General features: G+C 40.2%; 1 protein-coding gene across 2 annotated transcripts in view; it reads left to right on the forward strand.

The window, feature by feature from the left end:
* GRB10 (growth factor receptor bound protein 10) overlaps positions 1 to 24,638 on the forward strand; it is an 82,811-nt gene that overhangs the window by 48,974 nt on the left and 9,199 nt on the right. Inside the window, exons 4-10 of one of the 2 annotated variants that reach the window (XM_077809205.1) lie at positions 6,101 to 6,216; positions 9,865 to 9,939; positions 12,840 to 12,977; positions 13,839 to 13,949; positions 16,295 to 16,393; positions 22,522 to 22,599; positions 23,821 to 23,937. In XM_077809205.1, the coding sequence (XP_077665331.1) occupies positions 6,101 to 6,216; positions 9,865 to 9,939; positions 12,840 to 12,977; positions 13,839 to 13,949; positions 16,295 to 16,393; positions 22,522 to 22,599; positions 23,821 to 23,937 (734 nt within the window). The remainder of the gene's footprint in view (positions 1 to 6,100; positions 6,217 to 9,864; positions 9,940 to 12,839; positions 12,978 to 13,838; positions 13,950 to 16,294; positions 16,394 to 22,521; positions 22,600 to 23,820; positions 23,938 to 24,638) is intronic. The other variant, XM_077809206.1, reaches the window with a different exon arrangement.

Genomic DNA, 24,638 nt, shown 5'->3' on the forward strand with positions numbered 1-24,638 from the left:
TTGTGTAAACAGAAGCCTTCTCCTTTGTAATCAACATCCTTCTCCTGCCAGATTCATTCAGTGATGCCACTATTCAGTGTTTGTGACATCACAATAGCTTCCATGGTGACTAATTGTGCTGTCAAACTCTGGTGTGTGACATCTCTGAATGAATCGGGCAGGAGACTGATTAGGAAATCAAAAGCTTCTGTTTACATACAAATAACTTGGTAATTAACAATGATGGGAAAAGAGCAAGATACTTATCAGTCTGAATTTATATACAGTAGAATCTGCATATAGCAGAGCTCCATTTTATAGTGAAGCACAAAGGAAATCCTAGATTGTTTCAGTGAAGTGCAATGTACAAACTGCAACTTGAGTTATAATGAAACTTTCCATGGGGGAAAATAACTCCGAAAAAAGTGTTAGCCAGCCAGTATATCCATTTACAGGTCTTAAAAATATACTTCATGATTTGAGAGTGTATAAAATCTTGTAATTTTTTCAAGTTGAAAGAGCATCCAAGATAAAAAAGGAATGCAGTTTGCCACCCGAAAGAAACTTCATCTGAATTGTCTGTTCCATAGAGTGGAGGCTTATATATTCAAAATATATATTGCACTAAAGACCATGCGCAGGAGAATTAAAATACCACCCATCCCCCAAAAATCACCAGCACAATTTTGGTTAAACTTATTTAGCACATTCGCTATGCAACCAAATTTTGCTGGCACTTGGGTGGCTGCTCTTAGAGGCTTTTGTGTGCATGTTTCAGATATTGCCAGATTGTGGCAGTGGTCTCATAGTCTTCTCGCACCAGCCCACAGTTCAGTCTACAATTAGGTGCCCCATACTCGAAAACCTTCCCTCTACAGATGTGGTTTCTTGTAATACATCTAGGTACACTTGAGATGTGAAACAATCATTCCAGCTGTTTTGGGGTGAGGGGAAAGAAAACATAAGTGATTCTTACGGCTCTGTGAACACGTTTCTGGAAGACTTTTATGACGAAACTGAGCGTTGCTCAGATGGTAGCAGTAGTAATGTTTTAGTTTAGAACGTGGCTCTGAAGTCATCCAAGAACACGGTGGCCCCCTAATAGTTTAAATTTTCCTCCTAACCTGCTCTGCTACATAGGAGCTCTCTTTGTAGAATCAGTTCAGTATCACACAATGGTGGCATAACTTAACTTCTTGGAATGTAGAGTTCGCTGGTTAGTGTGGTAATACTTTAGGTTCCTGCTATCAAAGGGACCTTAAGCAGACTGCTTACTTCACATACACACTCATTTGTATGTCAAAATAACACTTCCACATGCAAATTGCTGCAAATAACTGTTTGAACATGCAAATTAATTTGTGTATCCAAAACTGTGTTTATAGAAGCAATGTTTTTGATACAGCCTCCAGACCCATTTAGATTCCTGGCATCTAAGGTCACGTTGCACTTTACTTAAAATCTGACATTAAACTCTAAAACTTGAGTTATTCCAAACATTTTATTTGTAGCTCTGAAAATCTAGCTTATTCTTGCAAATGAGTGTCTTCCTTGTGTGCTGCTTTGCTAGTCCTTCTGTTCGTATAGCAGCTTGGTCAGGCAATTGTATTTTGCAGAAGCGAGGCCTTCTACATTGATTTGACATACACAAAGGTGTGAGCCTACATTTCTATATTTGACCCAACGAGGGCCATTTCTAGTTGCTTTTTAGACCGCAAGGCCATCAGTCACCATGTTGATGGCTTTGGTTGTGGCAAAGCCCTTAACAGGGAGGACAACGTGAAGGTTGCCATCTTCCTGTCCTTCTGCTTCACTATTACCTGCTATTTTTTGAAAGGGGAGGGAATTGAGTTATTTCAGTTTCTTGTTAATGTCTGATAAAAACGATGATGAAATGAAGTGGTCATAAAAATATGTTCTTTGATCATGTTCTAGCACCCCCCGGCACTTTGGAAAGTCAGCGCCTGTGACAATTGTAATTTGTCCATGTATAATGGCAATGTGGAATTAAATCCTTGTTTGCAATTGGGTTAAAGCTAGGAGACTGTGCATGCTGACGCACAAGAGTAGCATGTTTGACTTCTTGAGGATAAGCATGAAACAACCAGATAAAACAAATAACTTTATATAATTGTTGTGAGTTACCATTTAATGACACTTAAGACACATTTGTGATTCTAATTTTGGAGCCAAAATTTAGTGTATCTCTGAAGTTGTTGTGTTGGTACATCCATAGCCAAGTAACTTGTAGAAAGCCTCATCCCATTAATCAGTAAAAGTAGGAATGTCCTTTGTTGCAGCTTGTGTAAAGATGTAGCACACTGACAGCTGTGGGTTTGCTTCCCCTCAACATCTAAATCTGCTAAAACGTTCAAATTCTGGTTGGCTTGTATCATCAACATGAAAATCCAAATTATGTTGTGACGGGTTCCCCTGGGGTGCCACCTGGAACTGAGCTCTTTTCCCACCAGCCTGGGTTTCCTCTCCAACTGTGCTGCTGTAATAAGCTGGAAAGCCCTCCAAGCTTGCATTCTCACCAGCGTTCACACAGGTAGAGACACATCCAGCTGCAGTTACATGCAGGCTCTCCAACCACCAGCTTCCCAGTTTAGGACCCCGAAGCAGAATCGTCCTGCCCTGGTTAAATCTGGCCAGTATATGGGTTTAACACCCAGTCTGCCTCTCCCTCAATGTGAAGAGGACCATGCACACTTGTGGTAACCAAGCACACCATGCACACTTGAGGTAACCAAGCAGAGATTTTTCCCCAAGCATTCCAGTCAAAGCTCAGTGGTTTAGATTAAAACAAAAACAAGTTTATTAACTACAATAGATAGATTTTAAGTGATTATAAATTATAGCAAACACATCAAATCAGATTACCTAGTAAATAAACAAAAACACAAACTGAGCTTTAACATACTAGATAGGTAGGATATGCATTAGCAAAAATTCTCACCCTGAATGATAAACAGGCTGGCAGATTCTTAAGACTCAAACTGCCTTTCCTTTGCAGCTTGGGTTTCCCAGGTTTTATACACAGGCTATAAATCCCTTTACCCTGGGACCATCACTACCTTTGTTCAGCCTTTGTTCCTCAGGTGTTTCCAAGTGTGGTGGTGTTGGGAGAGTGAGGTACCATCATGATGCCATTTTCCCTTTTTATATTGTCTTCCCGCTTGCTGGAAAGCTCTTTTGTTGTAACCTGGATCAAACCGTTCCCATTGTGTAGCGCTATCTCTGAGAGGTTTCTATTGTACACAGTTTCTGGGGCAATCCTTGTGCTTTTGTGCATTTCCTCAATAAGCCATTAACATTGCTTGGCCTTTTTACTATTGTACCTGAAAGGCTGCTTGTGGGTGTTTTCAACCTCACGTCATGTTGCAGTAACACATACATAGCCAAACTTCATACGTTCACGTATGACGATAGCACATACAATCCAACGAGATATTAATGTCTAGCAGATCAAGACTTAGAATGATACTCACAAGGCATGCGTTGTGCAAAACGTATGCTAATTATATGACCGTGGTGAATAAGGGGGTGCCAGGGTGTCACATACGTTACTTCAGCAGAAATGCCACCACAAAATTTCAGAGGTAGATGGAAACTAATTTGGTAAGGAGACAAGTTTGTTCATCTCTACACAATACTTCCGTCAAACATTCATGTGGTGTATTTAGACAAACTAAAAGACAAAGTACAAGCCACATTGCTGGCCTAAATTACACTTCCTCAGAATAAGCAAGACACATACTCTGACAACCTTAAAATCGATGTGAGCTTGACACTGTATCATGAAAGATGAAAGACTTTAAGCTCTGTAAGATCAACCAGGAAAGGCAGTGCCTGAACCCAAGGCCCTTTACAGGGTGCAACCCTCTATGAAGTCTGTAGTCTTTAAATTAAAAGACTACTCAGGGGAAAAACACCCCACTGATCTGTTACCCTGTTGGAGAAAGGTTGAGGTAGCCAGGACCCAAACAGCGTAGTTTTTTATAGATTAAAATTAATATTTCAAATTACATTCGGAAGCCAGTGGAGAATTGGGAGATTTATGGAGCAGATCCTAAGCTGGTATAAGGTGTCACAGTTTCATTGATTTTAGTGAAGTTATGACAAGTTACACTACCTGAGGATCTGCCCCCAGATGTAAAATGCTCTCTGTAGCTAGCACACTGAAAAGGAGGCTGCTTTCTGCCCTTGCTGTATCTTCCAAATGATCTTCAGGGGTAGCCCCATGAAGAGTGAAGTGCAATAATCCAATCTGGTGGCCTCAAAGGCTTGGAAACCTCTAAAGTCCACAATGAAATGTCACAGTTGAGCCAAATGCAGATGGGGAAAAGACAGTTGGCCCTCCAGTGGATCATTACTAATGAAAGGTAAATCTTAATTTTAGCCTACTAAATTAAACAGAAAGGCATGCAAGAATATGCTTGCTTTTGAGATTTCAATCAGTTTTTGCTTTTCACTGCACTTGAAATTATCACAAGAGAAGCTTTTCCCATGCTATCTTGATAATTCTGGTCCTGGCTGAAACCTTGAAAGTGTAAAGACATGTGAAAGTGAAGTGAGGAAGGAGTTACCCAAACTCCTGTGAACCACAAGAGGCTTGAATTTTAGGCAGTTTCAGGTCAGTTGTGTTTTTTGGTTTGGTTTGCTCGTTCCTAGTTATATACTAGAAACCTTGATAATGAACCATCTGAAAAATAGGGAACATGTTGTATGCAGTGATATTGTAGCAGTGGTTGGTCCCAGGATATTAGAGATACAAGGTAGGTGAGGTAATATCTTCTCTTGGACCATCTCCTGTTGGTGAGAGAGACAAACTTTCAAGCTTACACATAGCTCTTTTTAGGTCTGGGAAACATACTCAGAGTGTCACAACTAAATATAAATTGGAACAGATTGTTTAGCATAAGTAGGTAACACATATTTCAAGGGACCATTCAAGGTGAAGTGTTCTGTTAACACCTCTCCAGTTGTGGAGGGGGGATGGGGCGAATTATGGCTTTATGCAACCAATCTGTTCCGCCTTGTATTTATCTGTGACACTCAGAGTACATTTCCGTGAACTAAAGAAGAGCTACATGTAAGCTTGAAAGCTTGTCAACCGAAGTTGATCCAATAAAAGATATGACCTCACTCAGCTGGTCTATAATACCCTGGGACCTACACGGCTACAGCAAAGCTACATAGAACAGAAGTTGGTCCCTAACAGAGATTACCTCATCCACCTTGTCTCTGAAAAATACTGAAACGTTTTCCTAGAAACATTCAGTAGGCCTACCAGGACACTAACATCATTGTCCCGGAGTAGACTAGCACCAATTGTCCTCTAAAAGTTGTTTTAAAAAACTTTGAGCTACTTGTTTCAATGAAATAGTTCCCATTAAACTAGCTTGTTCTTTCTTTCATATGTATTGTACTTTTGGACTGAATTATAAGAAGCAATAGTGGTGGGATGTTCATTCGTACAAATGACCAATTTTAGTAGCAGAAAGTTGCCCTGTGATAAATACAAAACTTCTATTGCTGTCTGTTGGCACTCCTTTAAGAGGGGTCCTTTGACTTCTTCTATAATAAACTCAGTATCTTATAAATCTGGCCTGAAGTTCACCTCAGGATCATACTAGATTTTGAAAAGTGTGCTGAATAGGACTTTTTTCACCCACCTCAAGTTACATTGCACGACTTAATGGTGGTCCCATCACACTTGTTTCTTAAAGTTGTCCCCACCCCTTCATTCCCTTACAATAGACCAAGTACCAAAAGAAAAATTTAGTTTGTATTACTCAAGTTTCTTGCAGTCATTGGGGTACACAAACCATCCTATTACCTCTTCGTTCCCAAGAGTCCTTATTTGTCGTGAAACCCTACCATGTTAAATCTAAACCATTTTTAAAGCAGAATTGCTTTATCTATGGTTTTATTCCTCTAGGTCCAGTTTCAGCATAATTTGAGGCCTATAAAAGCTCTTTTCCCACAGAGGCTTTTGTTAACTTAATACAGAATTTCTGTGTAACAAATGAATTCAGAGCAGTTTCACTTGTACTATTTGGAACATTTTCCTTTTTTCTACCTGATTAGACATTAACATTGTATTTTCCCTCCACAGAGAGGTGCTTGGAAGACCATGAGCTCGTAGTCCAAGTCGAGGCCACTATGGGAAGTGAAAGTAAATTTTTGTTCAGGAAGAATTATGCAAAATATGAATTTTTTAAAAATCCAGTGGTAAGTCTCATTGTCCAGAATGACTGTAAAACTGTCTGGGGTGGGGGCAGAAGCTGTTGCATACTGTCTCTTAGTATAGTGCTTAGCACAATGGGGACCCCACAATATGTTATATATGTTAATAATGAGCATGGTAAGGTCTTGGTTGTATAAAACAACTTTCTTGAAAACAAGTAACACAGTTGCCCAGAGATGCTTAACTTATCTTGTGCTCAAAAATGAGAATCTTGATGGTTATCAGACTGCACAATCTGATTGTTTCGGGGTGGCTGTTCCTGTGTCTAAGAATGACCATACAAAGGGAAAGCCCAGCTTGGTTTTTCTAAGCAACAGCCGTTCAGTTTATTCGTTATCCTGAAAGTTATTAATTGATCTGAAGCAAGTTGACCAAATAATGTGAATATCCAGACCTCTTAGTTTCTGCCAGTAATGAAGAAACCTGTGAGTAACCTCTAAGGTGCTTGTCATACCTGATTTTATCAGTATGTATGTTGAGCAGGGGTTCATAATAGGTAAACCTACTACTGTTTTCTAGTGGGTTTCTTCTTTCTCCTTTGCGGATCAAAGTAACCCTACCTCTCCTTTTCCTCCCCTCCCTTCTGCCTATGAAACTTCAGTTGGTTTTGCATTATATCACTGAAACTAAGGTTAGTATTAGAAGAACCTAAACGCTATTGTGATTTTAAAGGTATCGCAATCTTTCTGAGCTTATTTGGAACAAGATTTTCAAACTTGGACAGACATGGCCTAACGGGTGCGAACCTTAGTTGAGTGCGCACACAGATATTTGCAGATCCAGCTGTTGGTGTATGTTTGGCAAACTGCCCCAGCCGTACCACCTTGAAGTATCTGGATGGATTGTACATGATTTATAACCTTTGCATTTCTATAGTACTTTTCATCAGATAACCTCAAAGTGCTTTGACCTTAAGCCTTGCCACACCCATATGTTATGAAGCATTATTTCTGGTGAAAAGTTGGTGAAGTTAGCACATTTGTTTCAGTGATTTACCTAAGTTGGTAGCAAAGGTAAGAATAGAACCCATAATGTTTGGCTTCCAGTCCCATGATCTCACCATCAAATGATGCTTCCTTCTTTTTCTATACCGGATCAGGCCACTGATCCCTTCAGTCAGGTGTAAGCATCTGGTGTTGGCTAGTACTTAAAGGAAGATGGTAAATTTAATCTTCATAATTCACCTGGCTAATTATATGATGGGGCAGTAGGGTGATTTCTCTCTCTCCCTCAATCTGTTAGTGCCTTGAAGAATGAGACTTTTATTAGCTGAAGTAGAATGAATAGTGTTCCTAAGTACAATAGATTTTATTGCCGTTTAGCTTGTTGGCAACCTTTTAATTTGGTTTTATAGATACCCGTACATTCAGCGTTCTAACAATGATTAATAGCTCAAAGAGTAACTTAATGTGATGAATTTATACTGTAAGCATATCATGCTGTACACCATGGTACTTATGTGATAGACATTTTAAAATGTGGTACAGAAAGACAGCTAGGAAGAGGAAGTCTGAAATAAGGTAATCCTTTGAATATTAATTTTTTTGACTTTGGTAAATAATGAGATCATAATATGGAGCATCTGTAGAACACTCAGAGGATTTAGAAACACCATGTTAGTGTCAAACAAGATACTTGGGTCTAAAATAAATGACTATGCTACAGTGACGGTTATGTAAGAGGAATGGATGTTTACTTAGAGCTTGTTAGTATCTAGTCTGTGCAGCAGAGAATGCTGTACCAAGCGTGCAGATCTTGTATATTTATGCATGTTCAGAAAATTTTGCATTCATTTTCCTGGAACACTTTTTAACTAACTGTTCATTATGAGAAATACATTGACATTGCCCTGAACATAGTAAAATGTATTGGAAAAGATTTTGAAAGGGGATTTGTCTTGATAGATTGAAAAGTGTCAAGATTTCAGCAGAGTTGCTAAGCAAATGGGTGGGGGGGAACCTAACAGTTACACATGAATGCTTTCTCATCATTAAAGTTTGGGTAATTAATATGATCCATTCTGGTGGAACTGAACAACTCTGGAATCCAACCCAATACAACACAGAAAGGTGCTTTGGTTAGAGGGAGAAAACAGCTATTTTAAAGTACTTATGGGACACCCACACCCATTTCTGTAGTATCTGAGCATCTCACATTCTTTAATGTGGTTTTCCTCACAACACTCGGTGAGGAAGGTACTGTTATCCCCATTTTACTAATGGGGAGCTAAGGCACAGAGAGCCTAAGTGACTTGCCCAGGGCCACACAGAAAGTCTCTGGCAGACCAGGGACTCTAATCTAGGTCTCCCAGGTCCTCAGCTAGTGTCCTAACCACCATACTATTCTTTCCCTCCATTGCTAGAAACCAGAGACTGTAATTCCTAACTCCTCTCCCTACCTCGAAAGATGTCTTAGATTGAGTTTTCTGTTGTAGAGGAAGGAGAAGAATGTTATGGAGAATTTTCTTTATCAAAGATAAATTTATCCTTCATTTCACAGATGGAGAAATGTACTTATGAAATATTTCAAACTTTATTTAAAAAAAAAAAGCCATATCAATGTAGTTTGGCAGGGAGGAAGAAAGTGAATTGGGCTTGAAAGCTTTAGCATCACTTACGGTGTAAGGCAGGGGCAGGCAAACTTTTTGGCTTGAGGGCCGCATTGGGTTTCTGAAATTGTATGGAGGGCCAGTTAGTGGAGGCTGTGCCTCCCCAAACAGCCAGGCATGGCCCGGCCCCCACCCCCATCCGATCCCCCCACTTCTCGCCCCCTGATGGCCCTCCCCGGGACTCCTGCCCCATCCACCCTCCCCTACTCTTGGTCCCCTGACCGCTCCCGGATTCCCCGCCCCTAACTGCCCCCGCCACCCCGTCCAAACCCCCCCCCCCAACTAGCTCCCGGGACCCCTGTCCCATCCAACCACCCCTTCTCCCCGACCACCGCGCACTCCCTGCCCCTAACTTCCCCCCACCACCCCATTCAACCCCCCCTCTCCTTCCTGACTGCCCCCCCATGACCCATGCACCATCCATCCCCCCGCTCCCTGTCCCTGATCGCCGCCCCATCTAACTCCTCCTCCTCCTTCCTGGCTGCCCTTCCAGTACCCCTGCCCCCATTCAACCCCTGTTTCCCGCCCTCTGACCGCCCTGACCCCTATCCACACCCCTGACCACCCCCCAAACTCCCCTGCCCTCTATCCAACCCCCCCCACCCCCTTACCGCACTACCTGGAGCACCGGTGGCTGGCAGCATGGCTGCACCAGGACAGGCAGCCGTGCCGCACAGCGCAGAGCACCAGGTCAGGCCAAGCTCTACAGCCCCTACACCCAGAGCATTGCGCCGCACAGCAGTGTGGCTGCGTGGGAGGGAAAACAACGGGGGAGGGGCCGGGGGTGAGCCTCCTGGGCCAGGAGCTCAGGGTCGGGCAGGACGGTCCCACGGGCCACAGTTTGCCCACCTCTGGTATAAGGAATTCTTTAATTCAATTAAGAATAATCATGATAGAAGGTGGAGACTGGAAAAGATCCATCTTATCTAGTCCATTAGCTAATGCTAACTAAACAGAAGTATGTAAATGCAGTCTGACTCCAAACTGTCTTTCCTCCCTCCCCTCACCCCCCCACCTCTTGTAGAATTTCTTTCCGGAGCAGATGGTTGCCTGGTGCCAGCAATCAAATGGCAGCATCCCGCAGTCGCAACTTTTGCAGGTATTCTAAGACAGTCTTGTGCTAAAGTAGTCTTTATAAAGGGTGAGGGGGGAAGATTAAAGAGGACTGGAAACGTCATTGGGAAAAGAGGAGATTTTAATTTAGCGTATGTTCATACTGTTGAATATTTTTGCCGATTTTAGCCAGTCTAATTTAGATTTTAAATAATGGTAAACGTTAACTGTTAGTAGTTAGTTTGCCTTTGTCCACTAAATTGCCATCTGGCCTTACCATGGGCTGCTGTTAAGAGTGCCTCTGATGGCTAAGCTGTGAGAACGCTGTGTGTGTATGTGATCTATGTCAGTTTGCTGACCACCCAGGTTACAGCTGCACAGCAGCTAAAGGTATACTTTCCAGATCAGGTAGATGTACACGTGTTAGCTTTGATTGAGCTAGTGAGCTAAATAATAGCAGTGTAGCTGCTGCAGCGTGGGTGGCGGGACAGGATACCTGCCTGAGTACAATCCCATCCAAGACCCTATGTATGTACATGGACATAGAGTTTGTGATGCTTAACACCAGTGGGAGTTACGCATCTCATCTTCTGAGGCACTTTGCAAAATCCCTCTAAGTATCTATCTGCATCTTTACGTGCCTGAATACCTTTAGGAATCTGACCCATGGTGGCCAGAAACAATCTGTCTATTCGCTAACTATGTTAATATTTCCCTTGTTAAATAAATCAGTTTTAAATGCAAAACTTGTTCATCATAAATTTCCTTTTTCCTTCTTATGTATCCAGCACATTTATGGTAGTTTTATTTAACTAACACAGTTTTCAAAGGCTGGTTTTGTACAGGTTTAATTAAATGCCAGTTTCTTTCCAAATGCAGCCTGACACAAATCCTGAATAAAAAGTACCTTCGTCTAGTAAATAAGAAACGAGTTGCTCACCATTTACTAACATCGTAAAAATTAAGAATCTTAAATGTCTGTTAAGATATATAACTGCTTTAATAAATGTGTATAAAAAAGTGTACCCTCATGGTTAGAAAGGATAAGTACCAAATTTAGTGGTAAGTTTATTTGCTTTCACATAAACATATGTCAGGTTGATTTTCATTGGTTGGTATAACCACTTTCTTATAAAAATAACTAAAAACTTATAAATGCAAAATAAGATTAAAACCAATGGTTTAATACATCCTGAATGGCACTAAAGGCAGACAAGAGAAAAGAAATATACCATAGATGCTTGCCTAAAGTTTTGTAAAAATTATGTATATACAAATACAGTTTGAAACAATGCTGCATACATATATTATACCTTATTCAGTTCAAAGCAGTTCATAGTTCTTATAAAGGAGCATGTTGTGTCAATATGAACAGAGCACATGCTGGGCATCCTAAGAGAAGCAGACATTGACCTCCAAGATTCTTTACCTCGTAACAGGGCTTACATACTTATTTTTACCAAGCGAATAAAAACCAGGGCAACACAAATATAGAAAACATCAAGTCTTCTATGGAATATTCAAAGGGCATGAAACATAAGTCCTAACTGACTAGCTTCACCCAACAGCCTGCTGGCTCTGGGTTAGACAGATTTTCATGTCTGATCAGCACTCTGACTTACAAATGTATTTCTAAAGTGACTAGGATTTTCAAAAGTGAGTTACCTAAAGTTAGACACCTACATAAGTGGCCTGTCTTTCAAAGTGCTGAATGCCTAGCAGCTCCCACCAACTTCACTGGGTTTACTCCTGATTTACATTCCATCACTCTTAATTTATTTTGTCTTGCACGAGGTGAGAAGAGAACATAGCAATAGCTGCCAGGAGAAGCAATTCAGTCTCTGGTGGAAGATTGAGTATTTGGGGACAAAGAGGTCCTGAGCTCTGTAGCCCTTGTCCTTCCCTGCTGGTAATCAGTGGTTTTAAATGGAAAAATTGCCTCAACAAAATTTAAATTTGTTTAGAAAAATTCTTACCAAAATCATGGCATTGCAGCAAATACATATACTTGCAGCATGCCTTATATTAAAATATCTGAGCACAATACTGCCTCAGCTAGATGACCTATCTCTTCCAGCCCTACAGTTCTGTGATTCCTTTGCCTGAATGCATTTTCAACTGTTCCCATTAGTTCACCTTCTAGCATCTCTGTATACGTTAGAAATAGCATACCAACCCTAATTTCTTAAAATATTTCTTGGTCCTGACTTCTTGGGGGCTTTGTAGTTGTTAAGATTTAGTAGAATGCAGTGTATTTGAGTTACTGAGTGTGAAATGTTCTGCTCCTTGTGCATACCCCTGGGCGGGACAGAAGGGGGTACACATGATATTAATTGGTGGTGGATAATCCGGAAACTGGTTGTTCATTATCTAAATTTGCTGGATGAAGCCTTGCATTCCAGTCAGTCGTTTCCAAGCTCCACTTGTTGGCACATTTCTAGTGGCTAGCAAGATTCTTAGGATTAATAAGCTGCCTGTGACTATGCTGTGTAAATGTTGATTTGAAATATCAGTTCGTACTCATCAGTGCAAGAGGAGTAGAGGTATGGAAGAATGGTTACATTCTGTATTGGCTAGCACCACACCCGGAGCAAGGAAGACCTCCAGTTTTTCTTGCCTGGTAAACAGGAATATGCCAATGTGCTAAGTGTAACTAAGGGTGTGTCTAGACTAATAGTTAGTGCATTGCAAGCTGGGGTGTAAATCTGCAACGCTGTAGCCTGCCACACACTTAACTGTCCATGTGGACCCAGCTGCTGGACACCAAAAGTTCCCTAGTGCATGTTGATCTACTTTGCTTTGAAAGAAGATAGCAGCTCTCACTAAGGAACATTCAAGTCTAAATCAGTGACTGTGACTGACTGCTCCTCGCTACAGGCGTGGTGCTAGCTCTGTGCATGTTTATGATACATAATCAGATAATTTTTTAATTTTCATCTCCCACAGAACTTTTTAAACTCCAGTAGCTGCCCTGAAATTCAAGGTTTCTTGCATGTGAAAGAGTTGGGTAGGAAATCGTGGAAAAAGTTATATGTGTGTTTGAGAAGATCGGGACTTTATTGCTCCACAAAAGGAACTTCAAAGGTAATTTTAAAAAAAATTAAAAGAATTGCGCTACTAAAATTGTTGATATGTAAAATGAATTTCTACTTACAGTAGATTTTTTAATATAAAAGTTTCCACAGAGTTTTCTTTAAAAAAAGGAGATGATGCAAAACAATAAATAAATTATGGGCAAGTAGCAAACAAGACTTGGGTTGCTACATCCCTTCGTCTTGAATATCCATCTTTGAATTTATTTATCATAATAATAATATACTCAAATATACATGTGCTTTTAATATATAAAAATATATAAGTGGCTACCGAAGTTGCATTAAATGAGAGTTTAGGGATTGGGGAGAAAAGACTTGCTTTATAAGTGAACTTCTTATGGGTTTATTTTAGATGGTAACTAAAGGCTGAATTATTAAATTTGAGAAACTTTAATCAGAACCAGTATAGCGATGTAGAAGGCAAAACCCACTTTAAGCATCATTTACATCATACTGGAATGTAACTGTTTGTCAACTTTCTGCATAAACTCCCTCCCTTCTCCTGCTATTGTGTAGTTTTGCGGGGGTTGGTGCTTTGCTTTGTTTTGTTTTGGGGTTTTTATTGGTCTCATGGTATTTCCCTTGCAAGCAAATATCTCAGAAATACAGATCCGTTTGTCAGTATGCGTCCTGAGAACAATTTTCCCTTTACAAATGTATAGCCAATCTGAAGAGGTCAAATTGTTCATTTTAGTATATGTTAAATAAAACTTCAAGTGCTTAGAGAGAGGCAGTTTAAATGTGCATACACTGCCCTCTGATGGATGTTATTCTTCAGAGAAGGTATGGCTGGCACTGAAATGTTTCAGTGGTTTAATCCTACAATTAAAAAGGTACAATATTTCCACAGGAGCCAAGACACTTGCAGTTGTTAGCTGACCTAGAAGACAGCAATATCTTCTCATTGATAGCAGGCAAGAAATTGTATAATGCTCCTGCAGACTATGGATTTTGTGTAAAGGTAATTCCTCTCATTAACTTGTTCCCAAGGTGGAACTGAAATCGTTAGCATTTTTTTAAGCAAATTTGTGATACCCTTACTCACTGTGTGTAGAAGTTTACTCACCAAGTAATCCTGTTGACTTCAGAAGGACTTTTGGAGACTGGTACTAGGCAGTGGGAAGGTGAGAGTAGGAGGGCAGCACAGTCTGACCAAAAGGAATAAAACTTCGGACAGCAGCAAATCGAGTAACAGTGACAGTTGTTCCAGGTTGTCCATTTACTAATATAGTGATTTATGTCTAAATAATGCTATAAACTTTACGTTTATTTAAATGTAAAAGTCAATGGCGTTTTCAAATAACTGAGCAGACAAGACCTCACGAGGTTCCACAATGGAAAACCTAGAATTGCATGCTTGTGTATTACTCTTGGATTCAGAAGCTCTGATGTTAGTTACATGAGAGGGCCCCTGAAGCTTTAAAAATATAATCTGAGGGTCATGGGCGTTCAGTTTCTGTGTGGGTTTATTTTAAGTATCAGTGCTTCTATGCTGTGAAATCCTGGAATGTCTTTTGGACTGGCAGGTTTGAGTACAAAATCATCTAACTGCTGTCAGGTAGTGAGCCTGTTGGATGGCCTTGGGGTTATATGTTTAAACACTCTCTCCAGACATTCACATATAGTCTCTACTTTTCATACCTTAATCACTGTGAAAAGGAAAGTTCCTTGTGAGAGCGAGTGCCCAAATTACATAGCAGAGGATCCCACTCTAAACTGAGGTAAATGCACCAATATGACAGGCAGCTTGTTTGCACTTACTTTAAAGTAGAATGTCAGTTTGAAAAACGAAGAGTAAAGTATATTGGGTTGGTTTTTAACAGTTATGCCTGGCCTACCTGCAGCTTTTGTACTGGTATAACCATGTGAGTTAGGGGGATGATTTTTTTCTTTGACCAATAAAGTTATATCTGTACAACCAGTAGAGTGGTTGCAGTTATACCAGGATAAAGATACTCAACTGGTATAGCTTATCCTTATATGGGAAAGGGAATTAGACAGAATACTTTTTACTAGTATAATGCCTGCCATGCTAGAGGTTGTACTGATATTAACTGAACCAGCATAGCTGAAGTGGTACAACATTTGTGTATAGACACACCTCAGTGTGCCTCCCTCTTTCTCATTGTTGTCACCAACATGCCTGGTAACATTTTTTTAAAGCACCTAAATCCAGTTGTCTATCATTTGGGTACTGTTGAAAATAAGGCTACCTGCTGTGTGTCTCCATGTAACAGGTCCCAGACGAAAATCTGTGGAGAGGAGTGGGGAGACAGGCATGGGGGCTGCTTTTATTGATGGGTTTGTGGTGGTGGAGGCAGTAGAGAGTAGTTCTTCATTTCTGTGAACTTGTCTCTTTCCTAGCAAGTACCGTCTGGCTAGAAATAAACTCTTTCCCCGGGTAAGGAAGGATGGCTAGTGGAGACATACTGAGTTAACCAGGGAAAGCCATTTGTATAGGCATTGAGGGGGTGGGGTAGAGCTCTCCTCCCCTCTTATATGGGGCTCTCTAAGGCAATGTATGTAGCTCCTCACAAGGCAAACCTGACATTCTCTGGCCTCTTATCTGCAGAGGTGTGGGTAGCTCCAGCGGTAATATTTCTGCCTGAGTGCCATTGGCAGAGGGGACAGCAGGAGCTGTTAGGGTGGGTAATTGTCAGGTAAACTTATCTGTCAAAAACATAAACTCCCATTTTTTTTGTTTTGTTTTAATTACGCACAGTCTTCCTCATTTCAAGTGTAGGTGGTCAAAAAAACACTTCCAAGTAGTGTATTCATCTTAACATGAACAGTAAGAATGCATGAAAAAACATACTCAGCAATAAGATAATGGTTATCTGAGGAGTGGTGTGGTTAAGGCACGGGACTGAGTGTTGGGAGATCTGGTCCTTGCATCCAGACATTGGATGGGTCAGTTCATCTCTCTACTTCCAAATCCCATCTTTAAAATGGCGCTGACAAAGCCTTCATTTGCAAGGTTATTATGGGGATTAGTTTACTTAAATTGTACAGTGTCGTGATAGCCTTGGATACAAGATGTTTGAGTGGCAGAGTGTTGTAAAATGGCAAAGATTACAAACTGATCATTCTTCTTTTATTGGGGATCAGTCAGGGAAGTTGGTTGCAGACTTTTCTCTCCAAATATATTTTTGCCTCCACTGAACACAAGTTCAGTGTGAGCGAGTATTTTTTTTGACACATACTTCCCGTTTTTTTACTCTCTGTGCCTGCCTTTCCTATACAGTACATGTCAAGTGCTGTTGCTTTCCTGTTAAATGTAACTGAATTCTCTCTTACATTTTGTAGCCCAACAGAGTGAGAAATGAAACTAAGGAATTGAGGTTGCTGTGTGCTGAAGATGAGCAGAGCAGAACATGTTGGATGACTGCATTTAGACTCCTCAAGGTACCTACTTTCTCATAACCTAAATTAGACTAGGTCTACAGTTGTCTTCATATTCTTGAGAGATTTCAGCTTTCCCATACTATTGTGCACTGAATACACAAGGCAATATTTTTATGAAGAAATCCCTAGTTACTCTTATCGAACTGCTCACTTATGTATCCCAAGGTCAGCTATATTCTGTAGCAAGTACTTCCATTTTGGAAAGTAAAATACTGGATACAGCTTTTAATCAGAAGCTTGTAACCACAGCATTAGATTATATTCATTGCACGTATAAATAAAACACAATCCTGGCATGGCAAAATATAAAGTATATGTTTGCCTCAAAAATCAAAACAGTCTTTGGTTTTAAACTCATCATGTCAATGCAGAATCTACCAAAAAAAAAAATATCAAGAGTTTAGGTAAAGTATTTAGGCTCATTAACTTGCAGTGATTTTAACTAGTACAAGATACTGTATAGTGTCCTGTTCTGCCATTTTGTTCAGAATCTTTGTTTTCTATTTCCTGAGGCAAATTGACTTTTAAAAACTGCAGTGGTTTTTTGTAGTGGTTTTGTTTAACTGGTGTGGCTTCTAATAAAACATGATTCAACATCCGACCTGGGTCAAGAGTATGTATATCTGAGAGCAAGGAGTGAATATGTTTTGCATTGGAAGGGGTGCATGGAAGGACACTTAACTGTATAATCTCAACAAAAAGAGTAGTACTAGCTTCCTCACTCGGCTGGCAGGGTGATGGTGTAGTTAAGAGTCTTGTATGATAGATTGTGTTGGAGTGGGGTAAAATGGAGAGAAACCTCAGTGGGAAACAATCTTTTGTGTTCTAGCAGAGAAGCAATGGACTGTCTGGCCCCCATCGAGGAGGAGGTTGGTTAGAATCTACAGATCTGTAAAAGTACCCTTTATAAATTCCAACCTTGAAAATCTCGTTTAGAGGAGAAGAACCTAGAGGCTTTCAGAACCTCAGAGCCTCACTTTTGTCAAGGGCAACATAAATTCTCTCCTGTCTCATCCATGAAAAGCCTCCCCTCCGTGCTAACTCAATTTCTGTGCTACAGCTTTATGTGAATATAGTTCCACTATGTAAGGTGGATGCATAAGAAGTCAGATCCAGGTGGGCAACACAAATTTAATGTTGTCTTCTTAGACTTAAATATTCCCAAGTGACGAAGGGGTGCCCAACTCCTGAGACACCTTGAAGGGCCAGATTTCAGAGGGGATGGGTACTCAGCACTCTCTGAAAATCAGAGGTCTTTAAGGTGGGTTAAGAGTCACCCCAAATCACTTGTCACATTTTAAAATGTATCCCCTAGATTCTAGTTAATGCATTTATAGCATCTCCGTACACAATGTCACATCATAACCAAAAGGGCAACTTGATGCTGGGGTCAGCCAATGGTTTTGTATTCTTGAGGTTAAACAGGAAGTTCAGTATCAACGCTACAGCCCGCAGTGCTCCAGTAGGAATGTGGCACTGTCTTAACTGCAGGATAATTCTACAACCTCTGAGGTTAACATTATCACTTTCTATTGTAATCCGTTATCAGTGGCCAAACCGTCCCTCCCACAGGATGTTTACCAGGAAGTATTGCAGAGTACGCAGAAAGTTCATAGTTGTATATTTACCTTATTCTACAACACTTTTATCCCCAGACTCACTCCTCAGTTTTAAAAATTTGTCTGGCTGGTTTGTCTTTAGTCCTGGCTAATTTCCAGACAAGTGGGATAGAAAGTGGTAATTTTAAATTTGTGTTGCATGTCATGTAATTTTTATCCCTCAAATTACTAAAAAATTTAGTCTTGAGAAACAAGATATGGTGGTTCAGCTATCCATGAATTGTTTCTCTAGGTGCCAACTCAGAGATGAGACTTCCACTGTTAGTCGCAGGGGTTCTTCTACATACTTTAGGGGCATCATTATTAAAGCCAAGCAAAATAATCACAATTATTAACTTTGGCTATTTTATTATATAAAAAAGGAAAGGAAAACAAAAGACAGAATACAAATGATAACTTGGCTACTTCCATTACAGTCTCTTCTGGGTGCCACTCTGTAGAGAGTAGACATTGCACCCTTGAGAACTGGCCTTTCTTCGGTGGAGCCACTTTTCTCTTCATAAATTGAGACCAGGATCTTACTCCCAAAGTTGCTGTGAGCCCAATTTCAGTGCATCGTTAGAAAACCAAGACTGTTTATAAATGTGCAAAAATTTTGTTGCAAGGCAGGCGAGTCCTGTTGATTTTTAGGAATAACAAACAGTTTGTTTACTTTTCCCAGTTATAATCTTTACCAAATCTTAATAAATCAAAGAAAGGATTTAAATCAGTTACTTAGAAACCATTTATGGATCTATCTTAAGACAGACCAATTAACGAATATTAAGAATCCTAAATGCAGTTAACTATTTTTCTGTTCATCAGTGTCTACACAGAAAAGAAAAACCTGGGGCTGGCCCGTGCCAAACAAATTGGGCTGCGGGGCTGTTTCCTTGCTGTGTAGACTTCCGGGTTTGTGCTGGAGCCTGAGCTCTGGGACCCTCCCACCCAGAGAGACCTAGAGCCCAGGCCCTGTCTCCACTCCAGACCTATCTGGTCTCACTATTTGGTGGTTACCAGGAGAAGCTGTTGACATCTTAAGTTAAAAGAGCATTTCCATATCCCAATAAAATCACTACAGGAGTTTTTAAATCTAATCTCTTGGCTGTGTGTGTTGGGGGCTCACTTTAGAGTTTTTATAATCTTCTCGTTCCTATTTTCATGACATTTTAAGAAAACATCTTGTCGGCTTGTTTAGATTCAAAGTTGGCTGCTGTCATCCTTTCACTGGCTCCATGCCTTCAGGGTTTGGTTATGGGTACACCTTCAGCTTCTGAATATGCAGTATGCTTAATGAACATGTGACACATGTCTATTGGTCTTTGTTCTCTTGTGGCAGGAAAACCTTAGATAATTTTAAAGGTTAGTTTTAACTTCCTTTTTATCCAGACGTTTTCTGAGAGAGGTTCAACAGGAACTGAAAATCTTTTTTAAAAAATCCAAACACTCTTGTTCTTTTGTATTGAAGTTTTTTAGTTCTCCAAATAGGCTCTTAAATTTAAATAAATTCTTAGATTTTAGCTTAAATAGTTACGAAAAATCATCAACTTCTTTAGAAACAATTTTTGCAATGATTTGGAATGATTTGTCTTGTCTTCCTGAGTTGGGTGAGGGAATTGCTGCTTGAGTATGTCAGATAGTATGCTAAATAATCTCAATTAATATAAATATTTTATACTTACATCAGTAATCAGTTTAGCAAGGTCATTATGGATTCCATTATAGCACATAAAGCATTTTACCATTTACATAGCAATGATTTTAGGAATTACATTAGAAGTTTTGCTTTTATGTAACATATTCAGAAGTATGCATTTCACCAGGGCTTGCCATCTCAACATTTAAGAAGTAAACAAAGGTTTTCTACAAAATATTTCTCAAGTATAAATGTTTTTCTTAAGGCTTCAAGGAGCAAGATTTTAGAATGACTGTGAAATAATTCTCTTTACTACCAACTTTTTTGCTTCTGATAATACGTCCCTATACATGACTTCTTTTTGCTGTTAACATCCTCTCGAAGTCAGGACCTAACTCTTTTGCAAGGTCTGTTGTTTGAGATAAACCATTTCTTTTCCAACTGACATTTTAGACAACAGATGTGTCCTGTTCTGTGATAAGATGCTCTGGTTTGGATGCCTTGTAGGCCAAACGGCGTTTACCAGTTGCAGTATACAATTTGCAATTAAAAACTACTATTAAATATTCTATACCAAGCACCAATCACAACAACCAAGCTTACATCCATTTTTCAAAACATAGCAGATAAGACATTAGTATAAAAAATAAAGCAATATGGGAATTAAAAAATGCATTTCAGAGTTAGTATAAATATCCCTAGAGGTAATACAAGTGGTTTTATCTCCCTGGACACTTGGGGAGTTTGTCACGTTGACAGTCAACAGAATTCCTAGGAGTTTCCTTAGCTTGGACATTTCATATGATAAAATAAATAAAAATATATGCCTCTGAGGAACTTTTCTACAAGCACCGTATGCATGAAAGTAGTGATAACCATCTCCTAATACTCAGTAAAGGTACAGGCAAGTTTGTAATGTCCTAACATTAGAAGAGTAAATTTATAATAATTTTATCAAAGTTCCTTTTGCATCAGTAGTGAAGTTCCTCTATCACACACGCACATATGGAACTTCAGCTTTTCAGTCCATTCTCTGTGCATTAAGCTCTTATTTTCCAAATCAGAACTCATTGATTTGAATGCTCTCCAAATTATCTAACCCGTTAATCTTTAAGAACAATTCTCTGTAAATTACAGTACAGAAAATCCTTTTCCCATTTGTAAGTGAATACAAAACAGGCTGTACTAGATAAATGTACTCCAGGATATGCATGTTGTTTCTTGTATCCTGGACTGTACCTGAATACAAAATGTGTATCTGATTTGTGCAGAACAGTGATACCCAGACCTCAAGTGGCTAAATAGCACTGTTTTAATATTTTGAGCTGCAAAAGAGCCACAGGAGACCCATTAAATGCTACCTCTACACCAGTGATTCTCAGACTGAGGCTTGTGAGCTGCAAGTGTCTCTTCAATGTCCACTAGCATAGTTCTGTCTCCAGTTACTTTTTACTGAATTTTGATCAGCTAACTGTCCAGGCATGCAATAAATTGAAGCCATTATCTAAGATTAAAAGCCATGTGGAAGCCATGGTCAAATACTGATTCTCAAATAAGAACATGTATTATAGTCTATCATATTTTTTCTACATTCGAAGCTGCACATGAGTGTAAACTTTGTCATGAATGATGAGTAACATAGTTATAGTTCCAGATTTCATTTTTGTACGTGAGATTGAAGTACAGTGCCACTGTTACTTCCTGTTGAAATAATTATAATAAATTATATACAAATTTAGATACAGAAACACTAACGTTAAATTCAAAACTGAACTGGAAAGCTTAAAATCAGTATGTTTGTACCCAAAAGAGTCCAAATGTATACGATCTACTTTATTATTTTCTGTGCTCTTTAAAGGGTATTTTGGTAGGAGGAGGTAGAAGAATACTACTGCCAGTTCCTCTGCCTCTCAATGCTGTGAGACCTTCACTTATCGGAGGCATTACTTCCAGTCCAGCTCAGCCTCACTCATTCCACACATAAAATTGCATCATACCCCCTGTGCAGTCTGGAGCTTTCTAGGCACAAAGCCAGCAGAACATTTGCAGCCTCTTAAGAGAACTAATTACATACGTTCAAGCACTAAGTATGCTCTAAAAAACCCTGTAAGTTAGACAAATCATAGCAAGACCACTGAAAGCCACATATGAGCCTATGGTATATCTCCCTGCCAATTTTTTAATCTCTTAACACCAACCACTGAAGGGTTCGAGCTATTGTTTTTAAGTCCCACTATTAAAAAAGGGGAAAGGGGGAGATGAAAGTGTGTGTTCTCTCTTTTCAGATAACTGAATCAATTAATCAGTTTCACTCAACTGTTAAAAAAAATAATTTGCTCCGAGTGATGAATCTGCCAACTTTCACCCTCAAAAGTTTTAAGTAGCTGAAAGTGATCTTTTTAGAATTGAATCATTTGTACAAACTTTATAGGCATCACTGTGTTCTCTGCCTAAAATAAAGCAAAATCTGCTTTGACTGGGGAATCCAAGGGATCAGCAAAAACTGACTGTCCAAGTGGGCTTCTCTTTAAAGGATGGATAACACTGTAGCGGGAGATGTCGAGACATTCTGAAGTGGTGGCTGATGAACAGGAGTTGCTAAGCAGAGATGATCTGCCTGGGCATATGTATGAGTCTTACTTGGGTGCGTGGATCAAGCTGTTCATGGGTATTTAGTTTATATATGTGGAGGTGTTATCCTTGTGATAAACTTACCATGCACGTTTGGCTGCCTCACCTGCCCCGTGCTCATTATTACGTAATCCAGTTTGCCCGAGGACTATATCTAATACCGAACTAAGCATGCGGTATCCTCTCCAGTGTAAGTGTCATTACCATAGTTGCTGTAAAGAGATTCAGTTGAATGTTTCTTTTCCTTCCATCTCCATCTCCAGTATGGAATGCTACTATACCAGAACTACAGGATTCCCCAGCAGAGAAAAACCATGCTTCCCCCCTTCTCCACTCCAGTTGTAAGTCCTGACAATTATTTTTAAATATATTGCCGGTCCTCCATCCTTTTGTAACCATTTTGCAATGGCTTACCTGATAATTCATACTTCTCTGAACTAGAAGGCTTTGCACTGTTCAATGATGTTTATGAAATCCTGTCTCCCCAGATGAGACTCTGCTCTTTTATTAATACACCCAAGCATCCCTATTTGTTTTAACTGCTGCTGTGCACTGAGCAGAAGCCGCCAATGAGCTATCCACAACAATCCCCAAAAGATGGTCCTGTAAATTTTAAGGTCTGCTCCTGCGTGCATAGAAATGGACTTAAATGGAAATAAGCTTCAGCTGTCAAAGTCCATAAGTATAAACTTCAATTACGTTTGCTTGTGCGGAAGGTAAATGTCCCCGTCAATAATGATGCTCAATCTCCAAACACTTCAAAATCCATCGGGAGTTCCCCCCCCCCAACCTCCCCGCACGCAAAGCAAATTGGGTTTCTGCTTATTCCTAACTGCAGTTGCACGAATGCGACTGGTTATTAGGAGACTTGTCCGGGTGCAGTTTTTCTTCATTCCGCAAGGTAGACAGGGGGACGTGAGAAAGTGCCTGCTCAGTGTTCCCTCTTTTTGATAGCTGTATTTTAGGGTTCATGTTTTATACATGCCTCTCTTCTGTACGAGTGAATTCCCCACAAGTCCAAGTAACTGCGAAAGAGGAAAGAGTTTTTTGTATTTTCACTGCTTTGTGCCATGCCTGTTTTGTTTTGTTTTAATTTGAAACAGTTGGAACATATCCAGTTCTTTGATCATGTGTACTTCCTGGGGCAGCTTGGTGACAGTGCTGTGCTACAGAAAGTATTAGAGTTACAGTCCAAAGTCCGATCCCTCCTTCTCCTAGCTGTAAGAAGGGCGGCACCTCATCTGCCTGGAGGGAGCCGTGGAGTTAGCGTACTATGAAAGGAGCTAGAGCATGGGGCGGGGGGGGGGGGAGGGGTTGGGGGCGGGAGGGGGAAAGGATGGGGAGTTTTGGCACCCAGCCTTCTTTGGGATAACATTAAAACAAATTCCGTTTGATGATAGCACTGTGAATTTCAAAGAATCAGGGATTTAAAGTGACTGGTATTTTCTATACCATTAACTGCAAAAGAATACTCTTGAAATCAGCGAAAGATCTGGAAGCAAAGCTGTTTTCTTAAATTGTCACTTGCCTGGGTTTTGAAACAAGTGAAAATTCCTTTTCAGAGAAGTGTATCTGAAAACTCACTAGTAGCCATGGATTTTTCGGGACAAATAGGAAGAGTTATTGAAAATCCTGCAGAAGCACAGAGTGCCGCTTTGGAAGAAGGTCATGCTTGGAGGGTAATGATCTTCTCTTCGTATTTAACAAGTGCCCATTGAGATCTGGAACACACAGTGCGCTATGAAGCTAATGCAGTGATGGTCACAGTATAGCTTAGCACGGACCTGAAACATTCACGCTGCAAGCATGCAGATATGAAAGAGTCAATTTCCATCTTGAGTGTAACTGTCACATTCACAACAACCTTCTACCACTGCTTCTCTGTCCCCCTAGTGTCCAGAGGAAGGTTGAGGGGGAAAGCAGACCCACCAGAACTTTACTGCCAGTTTGCAAAGCCAGTCTCTGAGGAGGAATATGTCAAATTAAATGCTTCCCCACATGGAAGAGGCTGGGGCTGTGACTAATGGCTTGCTCCCAGTAAGTTTAACTGCAGAATATACAAGAGGCAGCACCTCTTGGAATGAAAACTGATGTAACTTGTTTATAGTGTCATGCGGACAGACAGCTGCAGTACAAGTTTTCCCACACACTCGTCTGCTAGGGAATAGAAGTTATTACCTGAAGCACTGTCAGGTGCTTGCTGTATGGGAGACAAACTCATCTTGCTCCATTGAGTACATAGTGTGTTGACTGGGCAGAAGCATATGTGATAGGTCTTCTTTTTTTCCTTTCTACATGTTGAGCTTTTATTAATTCAGACCCAGCTTCTATTTTAAGTCAACAGAAGTGGGCCTCTGCTTGTAGACTAGCCCCCCCTCCT

Source organism: Eretmochelys imbricata, chromosome 2, assembly GCF_965152235.1.
Source record: "Eretmochelys imbricata isolate rEreImb1 chromosome 2, rEreImb1.hap1, whole genome shotgun sequence".
Taxonomy (NCBI): domain Eukaryota; kingdom Metazoa; phylum Chordata; order Testudines; family Cheloniidae; genus Eretmochelys; species Eretmochelys imbricata.